At 49.6% G+C, this 22,409-nt stretch overlaps 9 protein-coding genes and 1 non-coding gene across 10 annotated transcripts; 4 read left to right on the top strand and 6 right to left on the bottom strand.

The window, feature by feature from the left end:
- Nucleotides 1-4,963: 4,963 nt before the first annotated feature.
- On the top strand, nt 4,964-5,496 carry J7337_010541 (uncharacterized protein; the record flags this gene model as incomplete). Its single annotated transcript, XM_044828119.1, has 2 exons — nt 4,964-5,223; nt 5,316-5,496. 2 exons carry the CDS (start codon nt 4,964-4,966, stop codon nt 5,494-5,496), a joined length of 441 nt encoding a protein of 146 aa, XP_044676673.1.
- Nucleotides 5,497-6,252: 756 nt separating this feature from the next.
- Nucleotides 6,253-6,345, bottom strand: J7337_010540. Its single transcript has one exon. It is a non-coding gene; the product is annotated as a tRNA-Glu (tRNA).
- A 413-nt stretch (nt 6,346-6,758) lies between these two features.
- J7337_010539 (uncharacterized protein) lies at nt 6,759-9,014 on the top strand (the record flags this gene model as incomplete). The annotated part of the gene is made up of 2 exons (XM_044828118.1): nt 6,759-6,836; nt 6,936-9,014. 2 exons carry the CDS (start codon nt 6,759-6,761, stop codon nt 9,012-9,014), a joined length of 2,157 nt encoding a protein of 718 aa, XP_044676672.1.
- Nucleotides 9,015-9,413: 399 nt separating this feature from the next.
- Nucleotides 9,414-10,406, bottom strand: J7337_010538 (uncharacterized protein; the record flags this gene model as incomplete). The annotated part of the gene is made up of 2 exons (XM_044828117.1): nt 9,414-9,997; nt 10,058-10,406. The coding sequence occupies 2 exons, from the start codon at nt 10,404-10,406 to the stop codon at nt 9,414-9,416; spliced, it is 933 nt and encodes a 310-aa protein (XP_044676671.1).
- Nucleotides 10,407-10,958: 552 nt separating this feature from the next.
- On the bottom strand, nt 10,959-11,338 carry J7337_010537 (uncharacterized protein; the record flags this gene model as incomplete). The annotated part of the gene is made up of 2 exons (XM_044828116.1): nt 10,959-11,023; nt 11,071-11,338. The coding sequence occupies 2 exons, from the start codon at nt 11,336-11,338 to the stop codon at nt 10,959-10,961; spliced, it is 333 nt and encodes a 110-aa protein (XP_044676670.1).
- A 410-nt stretch (nt 11,339-11,748) lies between these two features.
- Nucleotides 11,749-13,339, bottom strand: J7337_010536 (uncharacterized protein; the record flags this gene model as incomplete). Its single annotated transcript, XM_044828115.1, has 4 exons — nt 11,749-12,123; nt 12,171-13,016; nt 13,066-13,110; nt 13,193-13,339. 4 exons carry the CDS (start codon nt 13,337-13,339, stop codon nt 11,749-11,751), a joined length of 1,413 nt encoding a protein of 470 aa, XP_044676669.1.
- A 1,304-nt stretch (nt 13,340-14,643) lies between these two features.
- J7337_010535 (uncharacterized protein) lies at nt 14,644-15,192 on the bottom strand (the record flags this gene model as incomplete). The annotated part of the gene is made up of 1 exon (XM_044828114.1): nt 14,644-15,192. One exon carries the CDS (start codon nt 15,190-15,192, stop codon nt 14,644-14,646), a length of 549 nt encoding a protein of 182 aa, XP_044676668.1.
- Nucleotides 15,193-16,137: 945 nt separating this feature from the next.
- On the top strand, nt 16,138-18,831 carry J7337_010534 (uncharacterized protein; the record flags this gene model as incomplete). The annotated part of the gene is made up of 4 exons (XM_044828113.1): nt 16,138-16,296; nt 16,619-16,801; nt 16,849-17,654; nt 17,703-18,831. 4 exons carry the CDS (start codon nt 16,138-16,140, stop codon nt 18,829-18,831), a joined length of 2,277 nt encoding a protein of 758 aa, XP_044676667.1.
- Nucleotides 18,832-19,473: 642 nt separating this feature from the next.
- On the top strand, nt 19,474-21,254 carry J7337_010533 (uncharacterized protein; the record flags this gene model as incomplete). The annotated part of the gene is made up of 3 exons (XM_044828112.1): nt 19,474-20,010; nt 20,065-21,057; nt 21,099-21,254. The coding sequence occupies 3 exons, from the start codon at nt 19,474-19,476 to the stop codon at nt 21,252-21,254; spliced, it is 1,686 nt and encodes a 561-aa protein (XP_044676666.1).
- Nucleotides 21,255-21,508: 254 nt separating this feature from the next.
- Nucleotides 21,509-21,988, bottom strand: J7337_010532 (uncharacterized protein; the record flags this gene model as incomplete). The annotated part of the gene is made up of 1 exon (XM_044828111.1): nt 21,509-21,988. One exon carries the CDS (start codon nt 21,986-21,988, stop codon nt 21,509-21,511), a length of 480 nt encoding a protein of 159 aa, XP_044676665.1.
- Nucleotides 21,989-22,409: the final 421 nt, after the last annotated feature.

Genomic DNA, 22,409 nt, shown 5'->3' with positions numbered 1-22,409 from the left:
CGATAGGGTGGCGGCATCGGCGTCGAGTCCACGCATAGACCAAGCTTACTTTCTCAAGCACGCAATTCTATACGTAGCTCTTATCAGGAAAGCATAGCAGCGGTGCTTTGTAACTGCTTTGCATCTGATGCGCAAAGCGACCCATCCAAGCATATGTGGAGGACGATGGTGTAGACGTCGATCCAGATGGCGATTCAAACGTCTCTCCAAAACAAACCCAAATTCGGCGCCTCATCAATCACGACAAGCTTCAAGACGGCCCGGATATATTCAAGGCCAGTCCGCAACTCAACCAAGACATAATTCCTATCTCTGAAGGAGCTGGAGACACAGGAGGTACCCACGGGGGCTTTACAATCCTGGTTGATGAAGGAGAGATGCTGATCCAGAACACACTGCTCGTACCAGTCAAACCCGAGCGAAGGAGAAGAGAATCAACACGACGTTGACACAGCTATAAACTGACACAATTACAAACTGGCTTTTCCACGAGGAGGGCGGCAATGAGAAGTGCAAAGCAGTCTTAGGGCCTCGACCAACATCATGGCCGCATGAACCTTGTTTTGTGTTGAAAGCTGCGACAGACCACAGTGTCATGAGATTACGGAGCTCCAGATGCGATCGACTATAATCGCTGTCTGTCAAGCGTGCCCCAATTCTTAGCAGAAGATCTCTTTCCACTGAAAGGAGACAGAGAATTGGCCTTGTCAATTCTCTTCACGGCTATTGTACAACTCTCCGAGCTGCAAACACGTCCGTTATGGCGGCATTAACCCATGGAATTCACAACCGACGATCACTATTATATAATAGTATTCTGCCTGTTATCCAAGGCATCGCTGTTTGAGCATTATAATGATCTAGACTGGATCAGTAACTACCAGAACGTGATTAATGTTCAAACCAGGTGGCGAAGCGCCATGTTGTGGGCATCAAAGTCGATTCCAAGCATAAGACATACGAAGCATGATCCTCTGGCTTCTTATATCCCAGAGCTACTCCGACACTAATGTTCATTTAGGGACACGTTAGTGAAGAAGTCTTTTCTTTCAGCCACGCCTCTATACAGGCCTCTCATGCTATGGGACAGACTATCAACTATCAGCACATTTGCTCAGGCAGCGAAACAGTCGGCTTTGACTCAGAAAGCTGTGTGGAGCATAGAGACCTCGTCCAACAGCGGAAACTAAGACATATGGTCTGTTTCTTCCTCTCTGGGTCGAGTTGGACTGCCGAATACAAAGGTCGAAAGCTTCTTATGGCTCACTTGCACAACGCAATGCTAAAGCTCCAGAGGCTTCAACAATAATACTACTGCCGAGTGTATTACTACGCAAGCGGAGAAACGACAGCTGAGCCAGAAGACCCGGTTCAATTGAGCATGGACTGTTGGCCCATTTATTGAGCTGCTTCTTCCTGGTGCGGTAAAATGCAAGCCAAGAACATCTAATGGCTCCGGCTTTCTTCAACTTGAAGCTCTCAAGATTTAGTGACTCGCACAACCACATCCAGCCAGTTCAACCTCTCCTAGTATGTCGAGATTTCTTGCTCTTCCCAATTGTCCAGTCACTCAGCAGTATAGCACAGCGCAGCCACCATTCACCCCTGAGTCACCAAGTGCTGCCTGAAGTATGTTTTTGGGAGGGGTATTTTGAGTTGATAGACCTGATAGCCGATGCGTAAACATGATAATCTAGCCTACTACCTGTCTGCATCTGTTTTGAGTTTTTATGTGCTGCCAGTAAAGTTTTGTGGTTGTCGCTTTGTGAGTCATCTTTCCAGTGTAGCCATCGTTCATAAAAGCTCTACCCCAAATCCGTCCCTCACATCTGCAACAGATCATCCTTTTCATTGTTTCCCTAGCTTTTCACAGACGTTTTCCCCACAGTGTCTACTGCGGCCTCTCCCGTCGCGCAAAGGGCAGGCCTTTCAGGCCTTTCCCTGGAGCTGCGCGACCAAATCTATTATTACTACTTCAAGGCAGATGGCGGCTACATCTCAGATGGCGACAAGCTGCTCCAGGCCAGTGGCCAGGCTGTCCAGATATCGCTGATGCTAGCATGTCGCTCCATTGCCTCTGAGACGCGTCATCTCCCTTTCACTCTCAACACAATCACCTTCTCGACGATCTATAGGCCAGATTGAAGGAAGCAGGCCCTCATGCTCAACCAGATAGCTCATTACCATCTCTTTCTACTACGAGGCATGGTCCTTCGGCTGGGTCGACTTCTGACGCCTGATTTATACGAAGAGCCCAGTCCTGAGTATTCTCAGTACATGCCTATCGTGATGGAGGAAGTACGAGAGTTCATCAGGATTTACGACCAACGTACAGATCTTCTCGTCGAAGCTAGAAACATGTCAGCCTTTTATGACGCTCAGCAATTTCGAGATGACGGCAAAACAACAGTTGGGGTCGCCTCTGTGAGATATCGAGGGGATGATAGCACAGCCTCCTTGAAACGCACAAGGACGTACCTATTGCGACAACTTGCAGACAAACACCAAATTCACCCAGGCTGTTGGAGAAATTTTACCGGGATGGAATGATTCGCATTCGATTGACGAGTTCTTCGACCTGGGATTCGATCCATGGGCCATACCGACTCGATCTGAAGTCAAAAGAATGGTAGATCTAATGCAAATGACTAGGTGTTGGCAGCGTGCAGAAGCTTGGTACCAGTTAGGCTTTGATCTCCCAGGCTATCGTGGTCCGAAATATCGATATAAACGAAAATATTGGTTCTCGGTTGCCGCTCATGCGATCAGATTCCTTAAGCAACTTTCTCAGCAACAGCGTCTCTTAATATCTAAGCTTATCCTTAAGGAAGATCGATATGCAGCTGCTTTTCCTGAGTCTCATGTAATAGGCATGGTTCCCTTTTGTCAAGAGAATCCGAAGCTTCATGTTGAGCACTATATAAACCTTTGGCGAAACATACTTGTCAATGGCGAGGATTTCGGGATTCAGGGTCTAATGTTCGATGTCCAAGGTCCTTCTTGGTATTTTGCCGGCACAACTGAGCGACATCAAATCCAATCTAATGCCATCAGTCAATCCTTTACCGGCTTTCTCATGCACCTCTTGGAGGCCTTGAAAGAAGGGTTACCTCCGGACTCATACTCCCTTATTGTCAGTGGCCATCCTGACCTCAATTTTGCAACAGAGGCCTTTTCTATATCTATGAAACCTTATATATCCTGGCTCACGGTTCATACGGATTGCATTACCCACAGCCTGATTGCCCCGGCTAACCACCATGAATATCCTTTTCCTACTAGAACACCAGCCCAGGGAATAGCTTCAGTACGAGAGAGAAGCGCCATCATTCAGTGCGACTTCACACTTAACCAACCATGGGATGGTGAAACGATCTATAGCGATTCCGGAGCATCTAGAATCTTGAGTCTAAACGATTTAACGATCCTTAACATGGACTTTGAGACTGACATCCTGGATTCCAGCACTCATCTGCTTGGTTGGGAAAAGGTTCAGAGGGAAAGCTATGAAATAGAAGAGCTTTCGGAAGGCGTCTTCGCAGAGCCTTATAACTATCGTTACTTAGCATAAGAGCATTGCAAGCAGACAGCGGAGCAGAGCACATTACTGGGCCGAGATTGTAGGAAGTCTTGGGGGTTATAGTATGCGTATATGCTCTTTCTTTACGCGTCTGATCTTACTTTGAATTAAACTATTTTTGTTACAGTTAACTCTGTCCAGGATTTATGACCAACTTGTTGTCTCGGAGGCTTACGACAATGTTCTTTTTGACAACTACCTGCTCATGTATCACCGCGGCATGTCTTTGGGAATGGATCAATACATAGTTCAACATTGTGATCAAGTGACTGGGAAGCACCAAGATCAATTCGGTCTACAAACGATATGGCCTAGGCTGACTGCATGCCCTATACAGGGTCCATCAAGTTTTGGGCGGTCAAGAATATGACATTAGAGCAATGGAACATCAGATAGCTTTCAGCTTCTTGTTCTATCTGCTTCTTCTCGCCATTTCTTCATGTGTCCCAAAGTGAGAGATTTGAAGACATGTTAGCCTGGGAGGCCGACCATCATATGACGTTGCCCCTCACGAGCATCTGCAAAGGCCTCCAAACCTGCCAATGAGAAGCCATCTACGGCTCATCTGTAAACTCACCATTGATCAGCATAAATACCCAGTGCCTGCCCCTCCACTTTCTGTTTTCCCTCCCTCCTTTCTCTTCATCAAATTCACTTTTGTGCTTTCGAGACCTGGTGTCCCTCTAATAAATCACACATGTCAGCACCACCAGAAGGACCACGATTTGCCTAACAACAGCATAGGCACCTACAACCGTTCTCAGACATAGCATACTAGCTACATTGCTATGTCTGAGAACTGTTTTAGGTGCCTATGTTGTTATTAGGCAAATCGTGGTCTTTCTGGTGGTGCTGGCGACTCTCCAAGCTTCGCCGCGCATGATAACTTGGTACCTGTCATGCGTGGTGAGCTTGTATGCGCGCGAACGTAAGTTATTTCCAGCGAGCTTTCAAAGGAAAGGCTAACAACCCCTCTAAGCTGTATCTACCAACATGCCAACTTTGGCCGGATCTTGAGGACCTATAGCCCTGTTGTCATTGCGCAAAGACACATCCATATGTAGGTCTTCAAGATCCGGCCAGAGGCCCGGAATTTGTATCAGCAACGCGCGCGATCGAACCATCTCAAACGGAGTTGTTTCCTTGTTGCGTATTGTTTTTCTCACTTTTGCTTGGGTACGTCGGCTCCTTGCTTTCTCGGGGTTGCAGTAGACTTACGGTGTCAGCCAACACGATTAATGGACCCGGATATGTCGTAAAAAGGTGTCCTGTAACTTTCTTCCTTCGAAATCTGCTTCATCAAAAACCTCGGATTCTCCAATTCCCAACATATATCTCCTGGGCATAGCCACTGGTGGCAAGCCCCGTCCAACCCGACCGACAATGGACGACCCGGTCCTCGACGGTGGTCTGCTCTTCATGAACGAAGAAGACTTCGTCGTAGACTTTGCAAGCGATGACCTGGAAAGCTTGCCATGGAATGCTCCATATGATACGAATGACGCAGCGTTTGCCGACGTACACCAGGAAACAACCTTTGCAGATACAGTCAACTCGGTTAATACGAACTCATTTAACATTTACTCCGATCATATCAACCCAACTTCACATAACACTCAAGAGCTGCTAGCTCTAGATACCACGTATCTTGATATATTACCTATGAATTGGGACTTCATGACGATGCCCACTGATCCCATCACTACCGCTCTTGCTGGTTCTATAACAACCACAGAGCAATCCAATTACTCCACTACTTACACGAGCTCTTCCTCGCCAATAACCCAAAGCAGTCCAGTAGCACTATCGCAGTCACGAATATCCGACCGCTTATGGACACAAAGTGCGGAAAACGCATCAAGCACAACAACCAGACGACGAAGAACGAAGATGCAGCCAGGCACCAGACCTTGTGACTTGAAGTAAGCCATCCTAACCAGACTTGCGTCATTGATTCGTCTATGCTAACACTTCCTTCCAGAAGACAGAAGCGAAAAGAAGATAAGCCTGAGAAGTGTCACATCTGTGGAAAGGGGCACCAGTGGAACCGCGATCTGGAGAGGCACTATTGGAGTAACCACCCAGTTGAGGCAGCCAAGATGGGCCTTAGTCGAAGCGAGCCTAAGTGTAGGCACTGTGGGAAGGACTTTGCGAGACGAGATCATCTAAAAAGGCACTTGAAGAGGAAGCATGGGGGTAGTTAAGCGTGTGAGCTGCTGGGTAAACCTACTAAGCTGTAGTCTCCTTTGTCTTGAGTTTTAGTTACCTTACTTCAGTTATAAGAAATAAGTATAAATGAACCTGCATGCTCTGTATAGATGAGGTGCATAGCTCGACTAAACAAAACTGTATATATGTTCCTTCAGTAGCATAAGTCCTGTGAGTGAGGAGGCTGATCTAAACTTAGGATCTCGGTCTTAACTTACAACAAGACTTAGGTAAAGTCGTAAAATTCTAGTAAAACTTTTTAATAATTCGGCTTCTTGCCTCGAAGATTGAAGCCGTTCCAGACTAAATAACAGCCTGCCCCTTAATCATGCCACACGCTCTATTTACTTCTCGCCTCCGATATCACAACAACATCTCCCATGAAGCCATGCCTGAGGATAAAAAGAAAGAGAAAGCATACGACTTGCAAGCAATAAAAGATACACAACGGCAAAAGAGAAGAACTCCGGTACAGGGAATCGAACCCTGGGCTCCGCGGTACTGATCCCTCAGCTGAAGATGAGAGCGCGAAATGTTAGCCACTACACCATACCGGATGATAAGGCTTATGATATATGGTACAGGGGTCCGAGTTGGTCTCTATCATTGCCAGGCACTGAAGCGCAGCACTTATTCTTGGCCTACCATGAATGGACGCGTTCCTTCCTCATTGTCATTATCATTGTTCTTCTCTTCTTCTGAAAAATAGTAGGGTTTATTTGCGTTGTTCGTCAGAGCAGCCTTAGCTGTACTAAAGTCAGGCCGACAGTGACAGTGACAGTGACAGTTACACAAGCCCATCAGTCACCCAGCAACGCCCCTGGCGTTCTTCTCCTTCTTACTGAGGCAACTCCTTTTTCATGTTGACCCCTCCTTCTCGGGTCGCATCTACAAACACAACAACACCCTTGCATATGTACCTACTCTCACACAAACGCAGGCTCCCGCGCTCGTGTCACCCTGTGCGACCATGTCTTCCAGTGAAGACACTCCTTCTGTCATGTCGCTCGACGACGAGCCTCCTCACCGAGTGCCTGAAGGCTACTACGTCGGGATCGAGTGCCCAAATGAAGAGGAACGGTTCACTTTCACATGTCCCTACATTCACTGCGATGGCTGGATCTTTGCCTCTGCCGAAGAGTGCTAGAAGCACGACAAGAACTGGCACCAAGGTCCTTACGCGTGCGGGCAGTGTTATGTGCACTTTGCTGCTCAGCCTGCACTCCAGCGACATGCCAAAGCAAGCAAGCACAACATCCTGTGGGTTTGTGAGGATGAAGACTGCGAGATGGTCGGAGAAGCTTTTGAGACAAAACCCCTCTTTCGCCGGCATGTCCAAAAGTCAAGTGGCCACAAGGACTGGTCTGCGGATGAGACTGCAGATGATAACGACTCGGTGTTCACACCATCTCTCAACTCTGGTCATCGGAGCGCAGAAGATGATGTTTTTGGGCCTTTCGCAGCATATGGAAATATTTGTAATGAGCCCTGTTGCCGACACTACGGTACGGATTACAAGTGCAAGTCCGAGTTCAACCGTCACGCAGACACAGGCGCTCACCGAATTGCCGCGAATCTGAACAGGGTCTTGCTCTCGACCGTCCCTACTGCCTCCGCACTCCAGGCCGAGCAGGAAGGTCTTCGTTCTTTCCGCTGCACTTCTCGTCTCTGCCATCGCCACGGGGAAGTCTTTAGTACAGCAAAATCATTCTTCAACCACCTGAAAGACGACGAACACCGCGACAGATGGTATGTAAAATTCGACGATGAAAACCTCGGTTACAGTAGCGATAGAGATGTCTTGCCCGGAATCCAGTTCTACGCTGGTGGAAAAAAGGGCAGATGCGTCAATGAGAAATGCCCTCGGTTTCGTTTCCAGTTTGACTCTTATGGTGCTATGAAGCAGCATAGCAGATCACTTGGTCACGTCCGGGCGGAAGAAGACCTGGGGTCTACCGACGCGAACGAATCAGACGAGGAAGTCTGGAAGAAGAGCGCGGTACATGGCATGGAGGTTGCGGAGGGTGGATTACTCTGGAAGTGCACCAAACAGGGCTGCAAGAAATTCAACGTTGTCATCAAAGGGCTTGGAAATGCCAAGAGTCACTACAGCTCTGATACTCACATCATGGCTGCGGAGGAGATCGTCACTTCATCCGACGAGTCCGTGGAACATATCGAAGGCATGGAGTCCTTGAAAGACGGCGACGGCTGGAGGTGCCTCAAGCGCGGTTGCCGAAAATTCAACAAACTATTCTCGCATCTGGGCAATGCCAAAAAGCACGCTGTAGGTGATAGCCATGCCTTGGCCGAGGAGCCCGACTCTGCAGATGAGAACCTCGACGGGCTGGAGTACTCAATGGAGGAAGGTGTCTGGACTTGCGTTAAGCCTGGCTGCAAGCGAATGAACTCTATCTACCAGCATCTCACCAGCGCCCGAAAGCATGCCAGTGCTAACATTCATACTCTAGCTGAGGAACCTGCGGAGGAAATCGTGGAGGGCATCGAGGGCATGGTGGCTTTGGACGAGGGGAGTGCTTATATGTGCATCAAGTTCGGCTGCAAAGGGTCAAACAAAGTCTACTCCAACGTCCGCTCTGCCAAGTTGCACGCCAACGCTAGACCTCACATGAGGGCTGGCGAGGTTTCAGCTTTCATGCCCAGTCAGTTCAACATGGACTTGTTTGCAACCCCGACGCGAACTCCACGGAACCTACTGCTTACGCCCATGGAGACAGAGGAGTCGACCATTGTCGTCACCCCAGGAAGCCCCTCTGCTGGTCGTGGAACCAACGCTGCGGGCCATCTAACAGGCGCACGAAACAACAGCTCTGCTCGGACTGTGAAGGCGATTCGACTACGAGGGCCATCGATCAATAAGCAGGAAGAGCTTGAGAGAAAAAACCGAGAGCTCGAAAATCGGGTCGCCAAGCTAGAGATGCAGATTGGTCAGGTCCTTGGTTTACAGAGTCCTCCAATCCAGAACAATGCGCGCTATCAGAACCCCGAGGTTCATCAGAATTCTCAAGCTTACCAGAACTCCCTGGTTCTTCCGAGTTCTCAAGTTCAGCAGAGTGCGCAGGTTTACCAGAGTGCGCAGTTGTTTCAGCAGATGCCTGAAGCTCCTCATGAGACTACATGCGCTCGTGTTGAAGGTTTATCCAAGTTTGTGCGGGCACCGTACCGTCCTAAGATGTCAATGTCCGTTGACGAGGATGAACTGTGAGAAGTATTATTGTCGTGGCTACAACAGGGATGGAAGGAATATTCTCATGTGAGCAAGATGACATGTCAAAAGGGAAAACTTGTTGAAGGAAAAGGAAGGTTGATGTTTCATGTTGTCGTTTTACGGGATCGGCCGGAATGTGTTGAAAACAATTGCTTTTAGATACTGGCTGTGCGTAAGGGTCTAGATACAAGACATGATCGAGAATCAAATCTCTGCGAGTTCTGTCCTGTTCCATCAGAAATGCCCATCTCCAGTCTTCCCGCTAAATATCATTCTCCGCTTCGGTCTGAGGAGTATGTTGTGCCTCCGTAGCACTCCCCGTGTCATCAAGAAAGTTCTCAACCCTCATCCTCGCCGCTCTCATCTCCGTCCTCTGCTTCCAACTGTTCGTCATCGCTAGTCATGAGTGAGTGACAAGACCTCCATGTCATCCGCCACATCATCCAATGTCATCTCCTGGTCCTCCTCAAAAAGTTCTCCGGTGCAGACGAGTCGACCTCCAACGATCTCCAGATCGATCGCTCCATCAGTTCCAAAGTAATGTTCGTAGGACTCTTGATCGATAGCCAACTCCAGCTGTGGAAGATCTTGGACCTCGTCCTCATCTTCGGCAAGGTAAACTTCGAGGTCAACGATGGAGTGTGGGGCCGGGACACCCATGACTTGAGCGCCGTGGAAAATGTTTGGTTCGTCGTAGTCGTCTGGATCATCATACGAGGGCTCAGGGTCGAAGATGTTGGGTGTTTCGATCTCGTCGTTGGCGAGATCATCGCCATTTCCAGCCACCACAAACTCCATATCGGAGTCACTTTCTTCGTCAGAGTCGGTAGTTTCGGCATCATCTATGTCCATGAGCCTGTCGTTCTTGGTGTCTTCGGTTTCATTGTTGAGAGGCGTTGCTTCGAGAGTGTCTGTATCCTCATGGATGCTGCCATCATCATCTCCGTTGCGCTCGAGCAGAAATGCATTCGCTTCGTCTGCTGCAGCACCCTAGACTGGCAGCAAGTTCAGTCCGATCTGAATGTCCTCCAGCGCAATACCTAGATCTCTCGCTCCGTCCAGCTTGTTGTTGCTCTTTCGGATGAGATCCCTGCGCACCATAACGCTAGCCTCCTGCGCTTCAAGAAGATTCAAGGCATCCTCTTGGAGAGAATCGTGCAGAGACGCTGTATCGGGGTCCCAAGTGCGATCAATCCAAGTAGCGAGGCAGTCTTCTCCGATAGAGATGTCGCTGAGGGTGATCCCCTTCTGTTTCGCTTCCTCGAGGCGGCGGTTGGAGTTGTAGAAGATGTGGTTCTTGAAGTCTGCGGTCATCAGATTAAGGAGCAGAATTTCCGTTAATCGCTGAGCCACGTTCTGTGCTCCAGTGGCAGGCGATGATTTGCTCATGTTTGATGGAAGGGCGAGCGCTCCGAGTTGAGATTGTGTAAATGGAAGATGTAAAGATGAAGTTACCAGCTGTGAGAAGAGATAAAGAGAAATGTAAGTTAGCGCCTGAGCTGTTAAAAGGTAAGTGAATCACGGCCAATCCAGATTGCCAGCCAGATATATCATTGTGACATAAATATCCATCCAGAAACTTCACCACGCAATTGTAGCCGTCATGGGTTCGGCAGACACGGTTAGAAGACTTATCATCAATTCAGTTGATCTTCAGATGATCTATGGTCTCCTTGCATATGTAACTTTGGGACCTCGACCTTTAGCCTTATGGGAGTCGGATCGCTGATTTCTTCGTGCCGTCTATAGCAGTTTTCCAGCCTCATGTAGTCCTTGGTCTCAGGCATGCCTTTCGTTCTGAAGTCTCGTTTTCGCCGTGAGGTTCGCCTCGTGGTAGTCTCCTCGCAAGCTGTTATCATCATTGCAACAGCTCCTCTTCGGAACTCTTTATCAGATGCTATCCATTGGTCGTTTTGTCTTCCTTTCCCCATCAACTTTCCTTCACTGAATGTCGCCCATCTCAACCTCCTCAGCCTTCTCGCCCTCACCCTCGACCTCTGGCGCATCTATCCAAGTCAGCACTCCATTCACAACCACCCAAGGAGCAACTTACCCTTCATCTCCGCCTCACCCTCAGCTTCCATCTTTCTCTTCATAGCGTGCGCCAGCCTCTTCTCTATCTTGCGCGCCTTCTTGGCGCTTACCTTGGCTCTAGGTCCGCTCGTGGGCAAAAGACCTGGCCTTGCGCCTCGTGTAGTATCGGCCTTTGCGACCTTGTCCTTGGGTGCTTGTGATCGCTTGCGTCGCTCTTTGCGGGCACTCGAGGCGCGCGCCGCAAGGCGGTTTTTAGAAGGGCCGTTGGGGTTGCCGACGGAAGGCATTGTGATTGTATGTGTTGGTTGTGGTGATGGAAGTTCTGCGATAAGAGGTTCCAAACTTTTTTTTACTGGGGTCGAAAATCTCGGGTGGAGGTTCGCCAGGTTCGGAAAGGAATGCGCTAAAGTGTGCCCCGCCGCGGGGATCGGCAGAGCTGCATCTGCATGTTCCAGAACGCCTCCTCCAAAGTCAACACATGGAGACAAGATGTATGTATTCATGAATCCCAATCAATTGCGCCTAAAATGTCTAAGTAATACAATTCTGAAAATGCCGCTTTCCATGCCATCACAAAGTCGTTTCAACATCATACACATGCCATCAAATGACGCCAAATAGCCCTATGAACATTCTAGGTATGCACCATCCCGTCCCCAAATGTACATCTCGCGGGAGACCATACATATGTCTTCCCCTAGGCACGAGTTTGTTGGTTTCGTCCAACAGTAGCTGCGCTATCCTCGCTATTGGCACCGAGCATTCTTCGACTAGGATCGTCGTCGTCGTCGCTCATTAATCCATCCAACTCGAATTCTTGGGCATCCCGCAGTTGACCGTCTTCCACCGCGAGTCCGTTGGCGTAGTGGTTGTTACCGAGCTCCTTAGTATCCAATACAGGATGAGCAAGACGGTCCCAGAGACCAATGAGCATGTTGACAAAGAGGAACATGATCGAGGCGAGTGAGTAGGTAATAAGGATATACGAAACATGGTCCATAGCGGAGCCAGCTACAAGATTCATTTGCTCCTCTGTAGCACCCATGAAAAGGAAGCCAGCGGCATACATGAACTGCGAATGTTAGCTGAGGCTTTGTGGTCAAATGCGGTTTGGCTTACAAAAACTGGGACAAATTGGAAGCTGTTGGCAGTTCTACCATCTTCAGAGATAGAGTGAGCGTCCCTGAGCACAAAAGCAATCTCAATGATACGAGTAATGCCAACGACCATGAGAGTGTATCCAAACATCGTGTGCGTAGCTGCACTGACCATCAACTCTTGGGGATGAGCAGACATGGCCCAGCCTGTAATGAAAATGACGAAGCCGGGGATGAAGTTGCGCTTGGGGTTTCCGTCGCGGTCTTTGCTTAGCCAGATACCAGCCAAACCAGCACACCACCAGATGATCCCCATTGTCGTATGTTGCCAATCGTTCTTAACCCAGTCGGTTCCCCAGCGATGCTCGGTAAATGTGTTGACGCAGCCCCATGCAGCGATCGCAACGCTATCGTAGAACTCCTGCGAGCGACCATGTCGTCGGATCCAGAGCTGGCCAACAACAAGGATGATAGTGAGAAGAATTCCGTAAGCGATGAAAGCACCCCCCATAATGAAGTGAGCGGCGCATTGTCCTGTATGATCTCCCTGGCAAAAGCCAAGAGCTGTGATTCCACCAAAGATCATCTGCGTCCATGACAGGACTGGCATGAGCTTGCCAATAAAAGAATGGCACGGACGGATCAGCTTTCGAATTCTGCCATTGATGCCTTTCTCCCAATGTCCTTTGAGGTATAGTCCGAGGACAACCTGCGCGGCGAGGAGAAGCTGAAGAATGTGCGCAAATTTGCCATGAACATGATTCGGAATGAATTCGCGGCCTTTATGCGCATGACCAAGGAAGAAGCCAAGAATAGCGAGAATGGTGCCAACGGCTTGGGTTGGAACGTGCCATCGATTCTTGGTCATCTAGTGGACATCAGTACTATGCCAAGGCCGAGTAGGTTTGTTTACTTACACCCAAAACCATACCGACAGGGAAGATAACGCCGTACGCTAACATCTGTATGAAGATGTGAATCCATAATACCGTATCCTGCTGCTCGTCAGCCGCTAACTCAAGTTTTCAGGCCTGTAGAACGCACCAAGGGCTCCAAAGAGACTGTTTCGCCTTCGGGAATATGGCTTGCATCGTGGTCGTGGGCTTGTACAGCTGTCACAAGAAGCGCAATTGTCGCAACCTTGGACAGCGAAGGCGCCGCAATGGCCTTCGACTTATAATCGCCAACCATGGTCGTATCGTCCTCTAATTTCCGTCAATGTCGCAATCCAACGTCTCCGTGCAAAATTGTGAGCAATCGCAGTTTCGGTTCCGTTCTTCCCGTCGCAACAACCGTCGGTGGGGGATCGTCGATGTCTAGCGGCGTCCAGATTATTCAATTGTAAGCAGCAATCGCTGGAGGATCGTGGCTCGATAAGCGAGTAGATAGCGAGATGCCGAGAGCAGAGCAAACAAATGACTCCGTTTGTGCAACGAGGCAGAATAAAACTCCTCTAGGGAGATCAAAGATGACGAGGAAGAAGGAGATGAGGAAATTGGGCAAACTCAAAAGTTGTTTTCTGGTGTCGGTTCAAGTAAAAAGGCCGCCAACCTCTCCCACTTCCGCCCTCGGGCCCTCCAAAAACTTGAGGTTCCAGGGGGCTCCATCGATTGAGGGCGTCATTCCGGAGCATTCGGCAGCCTGTCATTACACAAAGCGCGATGGCGATTGGTTGCTTTTGATATCAGGCGTGGTACTTTCCCACTAATTCCTGCAGTACCAGGGGGGATGCCGGAGCTTTATTGTCCGCTAATAGAGCAACGTGCGTCGACTGGGTCCGATATAACCGAATCCAAGAATGCCATGTTTGCACCCAAGTCTTGGTCCTCTTGGTTCCAAGAGTGAAGTGCAGTATATTCGTGAGCAGCTTATTACACGTCTAGTGGTCGATTACCTGAGATGAAAAACAGAAATCCTTTGGAATGCAGATGTTGCATTGATCTCACCATGTCTCAGTAACGAGAATATACTGGATCCGGCAGAAGAACATCGCTTGTTTGAAGGTCGGAGTCATCCCCAAGAATTAGAAGTCTTGGTATTAATGGGCCCAAAGCTGATTACTGATTTATGGGACTTCATTTTACATACAAGTGCTGCGTTTAGATGTCCGTATATCCGTCCAGTTCTTCTCTCAGGGTACTACCTTGCCCTAGCTACCCTATGAGAAGGCAGACTTGATAGGGCATCTGATCCAGGTACCACGGACTTTGAATCCATTTATTGGATAGATCGTATGTGGCCAAGTTTATGCTTTTGGTGGTGATCGCTGCCTATTCCCACCTGTTCCTGTCAACGCCAATTTAAGAGCTTCTAGGTCGGTTTAGGGTAAGCAATAATATGAGGCTTGACTTGCAATATGAAATCCATCATCAATGGATTTATATTGTGCAGCAAATATCTACCAGGGTTGTTTTCCTTTGTAGTTTTATTGGGATGGCCGGGGAGATGATGGTCCCCTTCCTAAACCTTCCATCAAGGCAACATTGCATCTACATCTATCCTGATCCAGACTCCAGCTTTGCTTCCTTCTCCTTCAAAATTTCCTTTGCCTTTCCCCAGAGCTCTGCCTCCATATCCCTCTCAACTCTTGTCCCTCGACTGTTCAACCAGCCCGCTCCGATGTTGCCCACAGCTCCCACTCCGTTGGGCGTTGGTTGTGGGATGATGGGACCCGTCTTATTCAGGCGAGGCGGTGGAGCAAGACTGATGATATTGGCTTCCTCGAGTGCCATGACCTGGCGTTTGATCTTGACATCGACGGTGTGAAGTGCCTGGAAGAACTGATCTGTCGCAGAAGCGAAGGCTTCTTTTTGTGTACCAGGATCTAGTGATGGCTTTGTAGGTTCAGCTGATGGATCCATGTTCTGGTCGGTTTCTGTGGATTTTGGTATTGTGAGTGCGTTGAGTGCTGTGGCAGTGTGTTTCATGAGCTGGATGATTTGTTGGTCGATGGCATTTAGCTGGCGGATGTTCTCTTCAATAGTGAATGGCTCGTTGCGTGATGATTCGGCACCAGTCATCTCCACATCATTTGGGGAAGCCATGACTGTGACATGAACTTTGAGAGCTTTCCGTGTAGGTGAGTGATGAAGTTGACGATGAAGGGTCCTTGGATTTATGCTCAAACTCCCGGTTGAACACAGGGCTCAGTTAGGACAAAGTTTTGTGATATTTCAATGCAAGCAAATACTCAGAAAAGATATTCAGGCTTTCAATTGCCGAAATCGCCTTCTTCTGATGCAGGTAGATGAATGAAATGTAACAGAATTCTCTGTGATGGTGAAGCTGAAGTGAGTTGAAGTGCAACGAAACGAATCTCAATGAGTGAAAGAACGGGCGAGAGATACGTACCCGCTGTCATTGGCAGATCGCGGTGGCGGCCCGTGCGTGGGTACTCAATCAATTGTTTCAACAGCAGCACAGGTTTATTAGGATGAACGTCAGGGAAAGGGTTCTTGAGAATCGAAAAGAACAACAAGAAAATCCCGAGTTTTTCAACTTTGGATATTCTTGTACGTGCCACGCTCTTATTGTCTCATTGGGTTCAATATCATGTTGCGCCGCTTAATCATCGGTTAACCTCCACGCGCGCTCTGCTAAGCTTTGGCGCGTTTCAATCATCCACGATTCACACTAACTTTCAGCATTGAATCGAGGTTACAACTCACACAAACCTTAGGATCTCATCGTCTTCTTAGCTACAATCATTCAACTTCGAAGTATCTCACTTCTCAGATATAACCGACCTACAAACTCTTTCGAATATCCGATAAACTAGGACACTGCCACAGACTGGCAGTTTGTGATCTTTCATCTCATCAACTTGGAGAGCGACAGGACCTGGCCCCCATCCGAAAGACACAACTGGGGTATGACATATCGCTGAGGGACACTCACTCTCTACCAGCGTGTGGTGTACATAGGCCGGATCGAACACCTAGGCTCCAATACAAACCCGCTTTCTTCTCTAACAGTCACTGCCCTTCACTATGTCTGGGCCAGCACAAACACCAGGCGCACCTCAAGCGCCAGGCTATCAAGGGCCTGCACCAACACCTCCAGCTCCAACACACGCAACAGCAGCCGCAGCGACGGGCCAGAGTGGCTCATCTGGAGGCCCAATGTCGAATCAGAATCTCAACCAGATTGTAAGTTACTTTCTACTTGTTTGTTTGATGAATCTCCATGGTTGTCTCATTCCATCACACCACCAACATAACAGCGACCATTATATCATCTTTTGCCAGTGCCTCTTAGCACTCTCCATGACAACACATATCAAGCATCGGCCATTGCACATTGTCTCTATGTAACTTGTCCAAGGTGCTTATCTCAACTTCTCTTGATCTTGAGCCACAGTAACGCAGACCATCATCCACCCATTACACACCCAAATATTTGATCAGCTCGCGCACCATAATTATAATGAAAGATCCATCGGAATATATGATTGCTAAAGCCCAAGAACAGGTTACAGACTACTTGCTCAAGAGGGGCTTCAACCGAACCGAAGAGGTGTTTCGTCAGGAATCGAAACATCTCGGCCCTGACGGCAAGCCTATCTATCAACTGGCCAACCTCGGCCCCAAAAAGTACCAACGAGCCTTTGGACTACTACGCGAATGGGTCGAGAACAACTTGGACATATACAAGGTATGCCATGATCGCCCCCCCGCTGTTTCCTTTGCTGACAACCCCAGTTCGAACTGTCCAAGCTGCTGTGGCCCGTCTTCGTCTATTCTTTCCTAGAACTTGTCCAACATGCCTACACTGAAGATGCGAAGGCTTTCCTTAGAGACATCGGTCCTAACTTCCAGCCAGTACACGCAGATGATCTCAAGACCCTTGGTACCATCACACTACCACAACACATCAACGAGAACCCCATGACAAAGCTGTATCGGGAAAACAAGTACCGAATCCCTCTGAACCAACATGCCAGCGGTGATCTTTTCAACTTTCTGGAGCGCGAGTCGGACCAGGGTGGTTCCGTGATTCGCCAAATCCTGGCAACCTACTGCCAGATTGATTCTACAGCTCGTGGACCTATAACCCCTTTTAGTTTCGAAGCTGTTTACAGAAGGTCAAGAAACATGGAGATAGAGAGCGTGGACACCAATGAAGGTATTCCGGGCGTCAATATTGGCTTGTCGAACAAGGACGTTCTCGACCCAACTGCTCCCCTGAAGCTTGGACCACTACCTATGGATGCCGACCTGCGCGACGATGTGCGAGCTGAGCTTGAGGAAGAAGAGCGACGAATTCCGCCACCTCCCGGGAAAACGTCGCTAGTGGATGAGTTCGACCAAAAAATCAAGCGTGAGGAGAGTGCAGATGCACCAAGCAGAGCAGAGTTACCCTTACCACCCTCGAGGCCAAGGGACATCATGCTGGAAATGCAAAAGCTTCGAGAGAATCGCGACCGATTCAAGATCGATGGTGCGACGGGAGGCGTGGGAGTCCCCATCAGCGCATGCATGTTTACATTCCATAACACGCTTGGAAGGTGAGTTTCGATAGCCCTCGAGGAACGGCTGATACTGACAAACTGCAGTGTTGCCTGTATGGACTTCTCCAACGATGGACAATTAGTGGCAGCTGGTACCACGGAATCTTACATTCGCGTTTGGTCGCTGGATGGTAAAGCCTTACCCACGATGAACGCGCACGAGAAAGAAGCGAAGTTCAACAGCCGCAAATTAATCGGACATTCTGGGCCTGTTTACGATGTGTCCTTCTCCGATGCTGCTTCTGGCCCTCCGCAGAAGCTCTTTGGTGACGAAGGAAAGTCGAATCCTGCCATGGACACGCGACCGAAGCTGCTACTATCTGCATCTGCAGATGGCCAGATTCGTCTGTGGTCACTAGAGTCTTGGAGTTGCCTATGTCTATACAAGTCCCACGATGGACCTGCTTTCAGGACACTCTGGGGTCCCCACGGACACTATTTCATCAGTGGAGGATACGACAAAGCTGTTCGACTGTGGATGCAAGATCATGCTTCCCCTCAACGATTGTTGGTTGGGCATGACACGTCCATCTCAGCGCTTACATGGCATCCTAATGGCCTCTATGTCTTTTCCGCCTCTGACGAGACTGATAAGTCGATCCGTATGTGGTCTGTCGTAACTGGCGGTTGTGTCCGCGTGTTCACAGGCCACAACGAATACATCACCGCCTTGGAATGCGCGCCAAATGGCAAGATCCTAGCAAGTGCCGATTGTGCAGGTAACATCTTCTTTTGGGACCTTGCGAAAGGAACACGCATCAAGCGGTCGCGTGGCCATGGTAAGGGCGGAATTTGGTCACTCAGCTTCAGCGTTGAATCCAACGTGCTTGCTTCTGGTGGTCAAGATGGCACAGTCCGACTCTGGGATGTCGAGCTGCCCTCTGATCCCCAAAAGGCGAGTCAGCAACAGACAGGCCTCGATACGGCGGCAACAGGGGTCGATGGCACAAGCGCAGGAGGCCCTGCTGGTGAGGCTTCTCGCGTTACAGCCGCAACATCAGGACCAGCGGGTACCAGCGGCACCACCGGAACTCATAAGAAAAAGAACAAGGAGGTGATGATCACACCTGATCAGATCAGCGCGTTCCCGACGAAGAAGACACCAGTGATGAAGGTCAAGTTTACACGGATGAACTTGGTAATTGTAGGCGGCTGTTACGACCCCGAACGTTAGGAGCGGGAGGCAGTCGACCCAGTTGCTCGCGAGAAACGGCGAAGGCAACAATTTGCCGCTAATTTTGGAATAGATTTGGGGCTGACGGCGAGACCTCGCAAATAGTCGACGATGAAACTGGGCCAGACGATCAGGAGAGGCGCAATGGGCTACCTTCGTATAGAGTTCATGATCACAGGTATTGAGAATATTCAGCAAGGGCAGGATGATTCCGAATTTCGAGATTAAATAAAGAGACTGGTTTCAGTGAACAAGCCGGAATAGAGAGCAGTCCACAGGAAATCGTATTGGGGCTGATGTCATTCTTTGCAACAGAGCATGGATGTCCTGTAGTAATAGAATTCTGAGTAATAACCACCAAATACTGCGAACGTATGACCATATTCAATCACTGATTGCATATCTGAGTATTCTATGGTAAGGTAGTCTTTGAAGGCGTCTAATTTGAAGCTGAGATGGTTGATATAACAATACGTACCTGCCTTACGGGGAAGAGTGGGGCCGTCTCCGCTGACGTCCGCCTGTGGAGGCATGCTCCCCAAGCTTCCAACCTCTACCTCCATCTCAAGCCCGTTCTACATATCAACCTCGACCACTTTGAATCCCAACAGAGGTAGCGTCTCGCGATCGCATTAATCAGAAATGGACGTCGAAGAATCGCCTTGGGCCGACTCATCACGGGCCGCATCGCAACAGGCATCGCAGCCTGAAGCCGCGGCCTCGCAATCGTCCAACCCAGCTCCCTCGGCTTCCTCGTCGGCCCCTCGTCCATCAAGAGGACCACGTCGGCTGGTCGCTCAACCCACACGTCTCGAAGCTGTCGATGATCCTCTCGGTCCCCTCGGCGCCGCCACCGAAGACAATGGCTCTGCCCAGGATGCCCCTCCGGTGCCTCCGCAAAAGGAGCAGATGGTGATTCGTACCACCATGCCGCAGCCCCAGCAGCAGCGACGACCTGCGGATCCTCACCATATCGACGATGACGAGAACGATGGGCCAAAGGTTCCTCGCGCACCTCCTCCCGTTGAGGCTGCCCAGCCCAGTGCCGTCAGGAGCAGCAATCAGCCGAGCGTTAGTGTTGAGCAAGCTGCCAAGCCCACGTTCCAGATTACGGTTGGAGATCCTCACAAAGTTGGCGATCTGACAAGTTCCCACATTGTCTATTCCGTTCGAACCAAGGTATGAAGCGCCGGCGTCCAATTAACTCAATCAAGCACTTACGCGGAGAAACAGACCACTTCCAAGGGATATAAACAGCCCGAGTTCGAAGTCAAGCGCCGATATCGCGATTTTCTCTGGCTTTACACGACTCTCCATGGCAACAACCCTGGAATTGTGGTTCCACCTCCTCCTGAGAAGCAGGCTGTCGGTCGCTTCGACAGCAATTTTGTTGAGAGCCGACGAGCTGCTCTTGAGAAGATGCTTAACAAGACCGCGATACACCCTACGCTCCAGCACGATCCCGATCTGAAGCTTTTTTTGGAAAGCGAAACTTTCAATGTGGACGTCAAGCACAAGGAGAGGCGGGAGCCCATTCCTACCGAGAGCAAGGGTGTGCTTGGGTCTCTGGGTATCAACGTTGGAGGCGGAAACAAGTTTGTGGAACAGGATGACTGGTTCCATGATCGCAAGGTCTATCTCGATGCTCTCGAGAATCAGCTCAAGGGACTTCTCAAGGCTATGGAGACCATGGTCAGCCAACGTAAGATGATGGCCGAGGCAGCTGGTGACTTCTCAGCTTCCCTCCACGCACTCTCCACCGTTGAATTGTCACCCTCACTATCAGGCCCCCTTGATGCTCTTTCCGAGCTCCAGCTTACTATTCGAGATGTGTATGACCGCCAGGCCCAGCAGGATGTTCTGACATTCGGCATTATTCTCGAGGAGTACATTCGCCTCATCGGGTCAGTCAAGCAGGCATTTGGCCAGCGACAAAAGGCGTTCTATTCATGGCATGCTGCGGAGTCGGAACTACAGAAGAAGAAGGCTACACAGGACAAGCTTTTGAGACAAGGAAAGAGTCAGCAAGACCGACTCAACCAAATGAGCGCTGAAGTTGGCGAGTCAGAGCGCAAGGTTCACCAGGCCAGGCTTCTTTTCGAGGATATGGGCCGGTTGATGAGAAGCGAGCTTGATCGATTTGAGAAGGAGAAAGTGGAAGACTTCAAGAGTGGTGTTGAGACATTCCTTGAAAGCGCAGTTGAGGCGCAAAAGGAGGCGAGTACAGTGAAAGCAGTGAAGATAAGAAGCGTGCTAACATGTTACAGCTTATCGAGAAGTGGGAGACATTCTTGATGCAACTTGACGCTGAAGACGACGAGTCAGTATTTTACAGACCACCAGTATACCAGCAACAGCAGCAAAAGGGAGGCGATACTGCGGTTGACCGCGCTCGGGCGAGGATAGACGAAGACTCGGACTAGATGGACCGAGCGTCGGTTTCTCCAACGCATCTTGGCGGTTCTATCTGGTAGCGATGGGGTAGACACGTGTTTTTTATATCTTACAAGCCTTGGGGGCTTTATAGCTGTTGTACATATCGAACCGCCCCCACCCACCTCATGCTCCCAATTCTCGGATGTCCTCAATAGTAATTTATACAAGACTCATTTTCACCCCCACGGGCTTGTGGTTTTTGTGGTAGCTGTTCCTCCTCTCGACAACACTATTTCCTTATTTACTTTCTTTTCTTAGCCTGCTTCTTAGGTCCTGAATCCCTCATAGCGTTCGCATCTTGTGTTGGCGCATATCCGGTGATAAGGTCCGCATAACCTTCATCAGCTGTCTCGGCAGCACCTTCACCCTCCTCAGCATGAGAAGCATCGTAGGCACGGCCGTAGCGTTCTCGGAAAGCAGCAAGTTTACCAGCCTCATCGAGCTCGACGTTCTTGAGTGACTTCTCAGATGGCTGCCACAACAATGTGTTGCGTGTGTCCTTTGTAGCGCGGTAAATGGGCAATGGTGAAGTCGTTCGCATGGTGTATGCAGAGCCGTCAGATAGAGTGACGAGCTGGGTGAATGTGTATGGTCGGCGTGGTCGAGGAATAAATGTGGCATGACGGACTTGGCCGAGGGACAGGCGGGTTCGTGAGCATGGTGTTGAGAGAGTTGTTCGTAGAGGCGAGAGAGTCGCCGGTGACACTGAGAACTTGGCCATTGTGAATTGGAAGCGCTACTATGAGCAAGGCCGGAGAAGACGAATTGACGGCCCTGACAGCGGTTGGCGACCTAGACTGGTTGGTGGTGAAGCTTCAGTTAGGTAGGCTTGAAGTCGATCGGTAAAATTTAGGATGCGAGGTCCGAGTGCGGGTACACCAAGCAGGGGATCGGGATCTTATCGATAAGAAAATGCAATCGTTCTTCGTCATTTCTAGACTGGCTCGGCCTCCGACCTCGAACGAGTGAAATAAAAAGGCGCCTGTTCACACGAGGCGATTTTACGCTCTGCCTACGGTTTATTCGAGGTTATTGCCAGTGCATTTGTTGATAATGCGCTGTGGTGGTCAATGAAGAGCTCCCGAGCGTTGCGCAATGGCGCTGCGACAGTACTTGTCATGACGAGAGGCGGGACCAGAGGA

The sequence above is a fragment of the Fusarium musae genome, chromosome 8 (genome assembly GCF_019915245.1).
Source record: "Fusarium musae strain F31 chromosome 8, whole genome shotgun sequence".
NCBI lineage: Eukaryota > Fungi > Ascomycota > Sordariomycetes > Hypocreales > Nectriaceae > Fusarium > Fusarium musae.
Note: the sequence above shows the minus strand (reverse complement) of the source record. Positions and strands in the feature narration are given on the sequence as shown.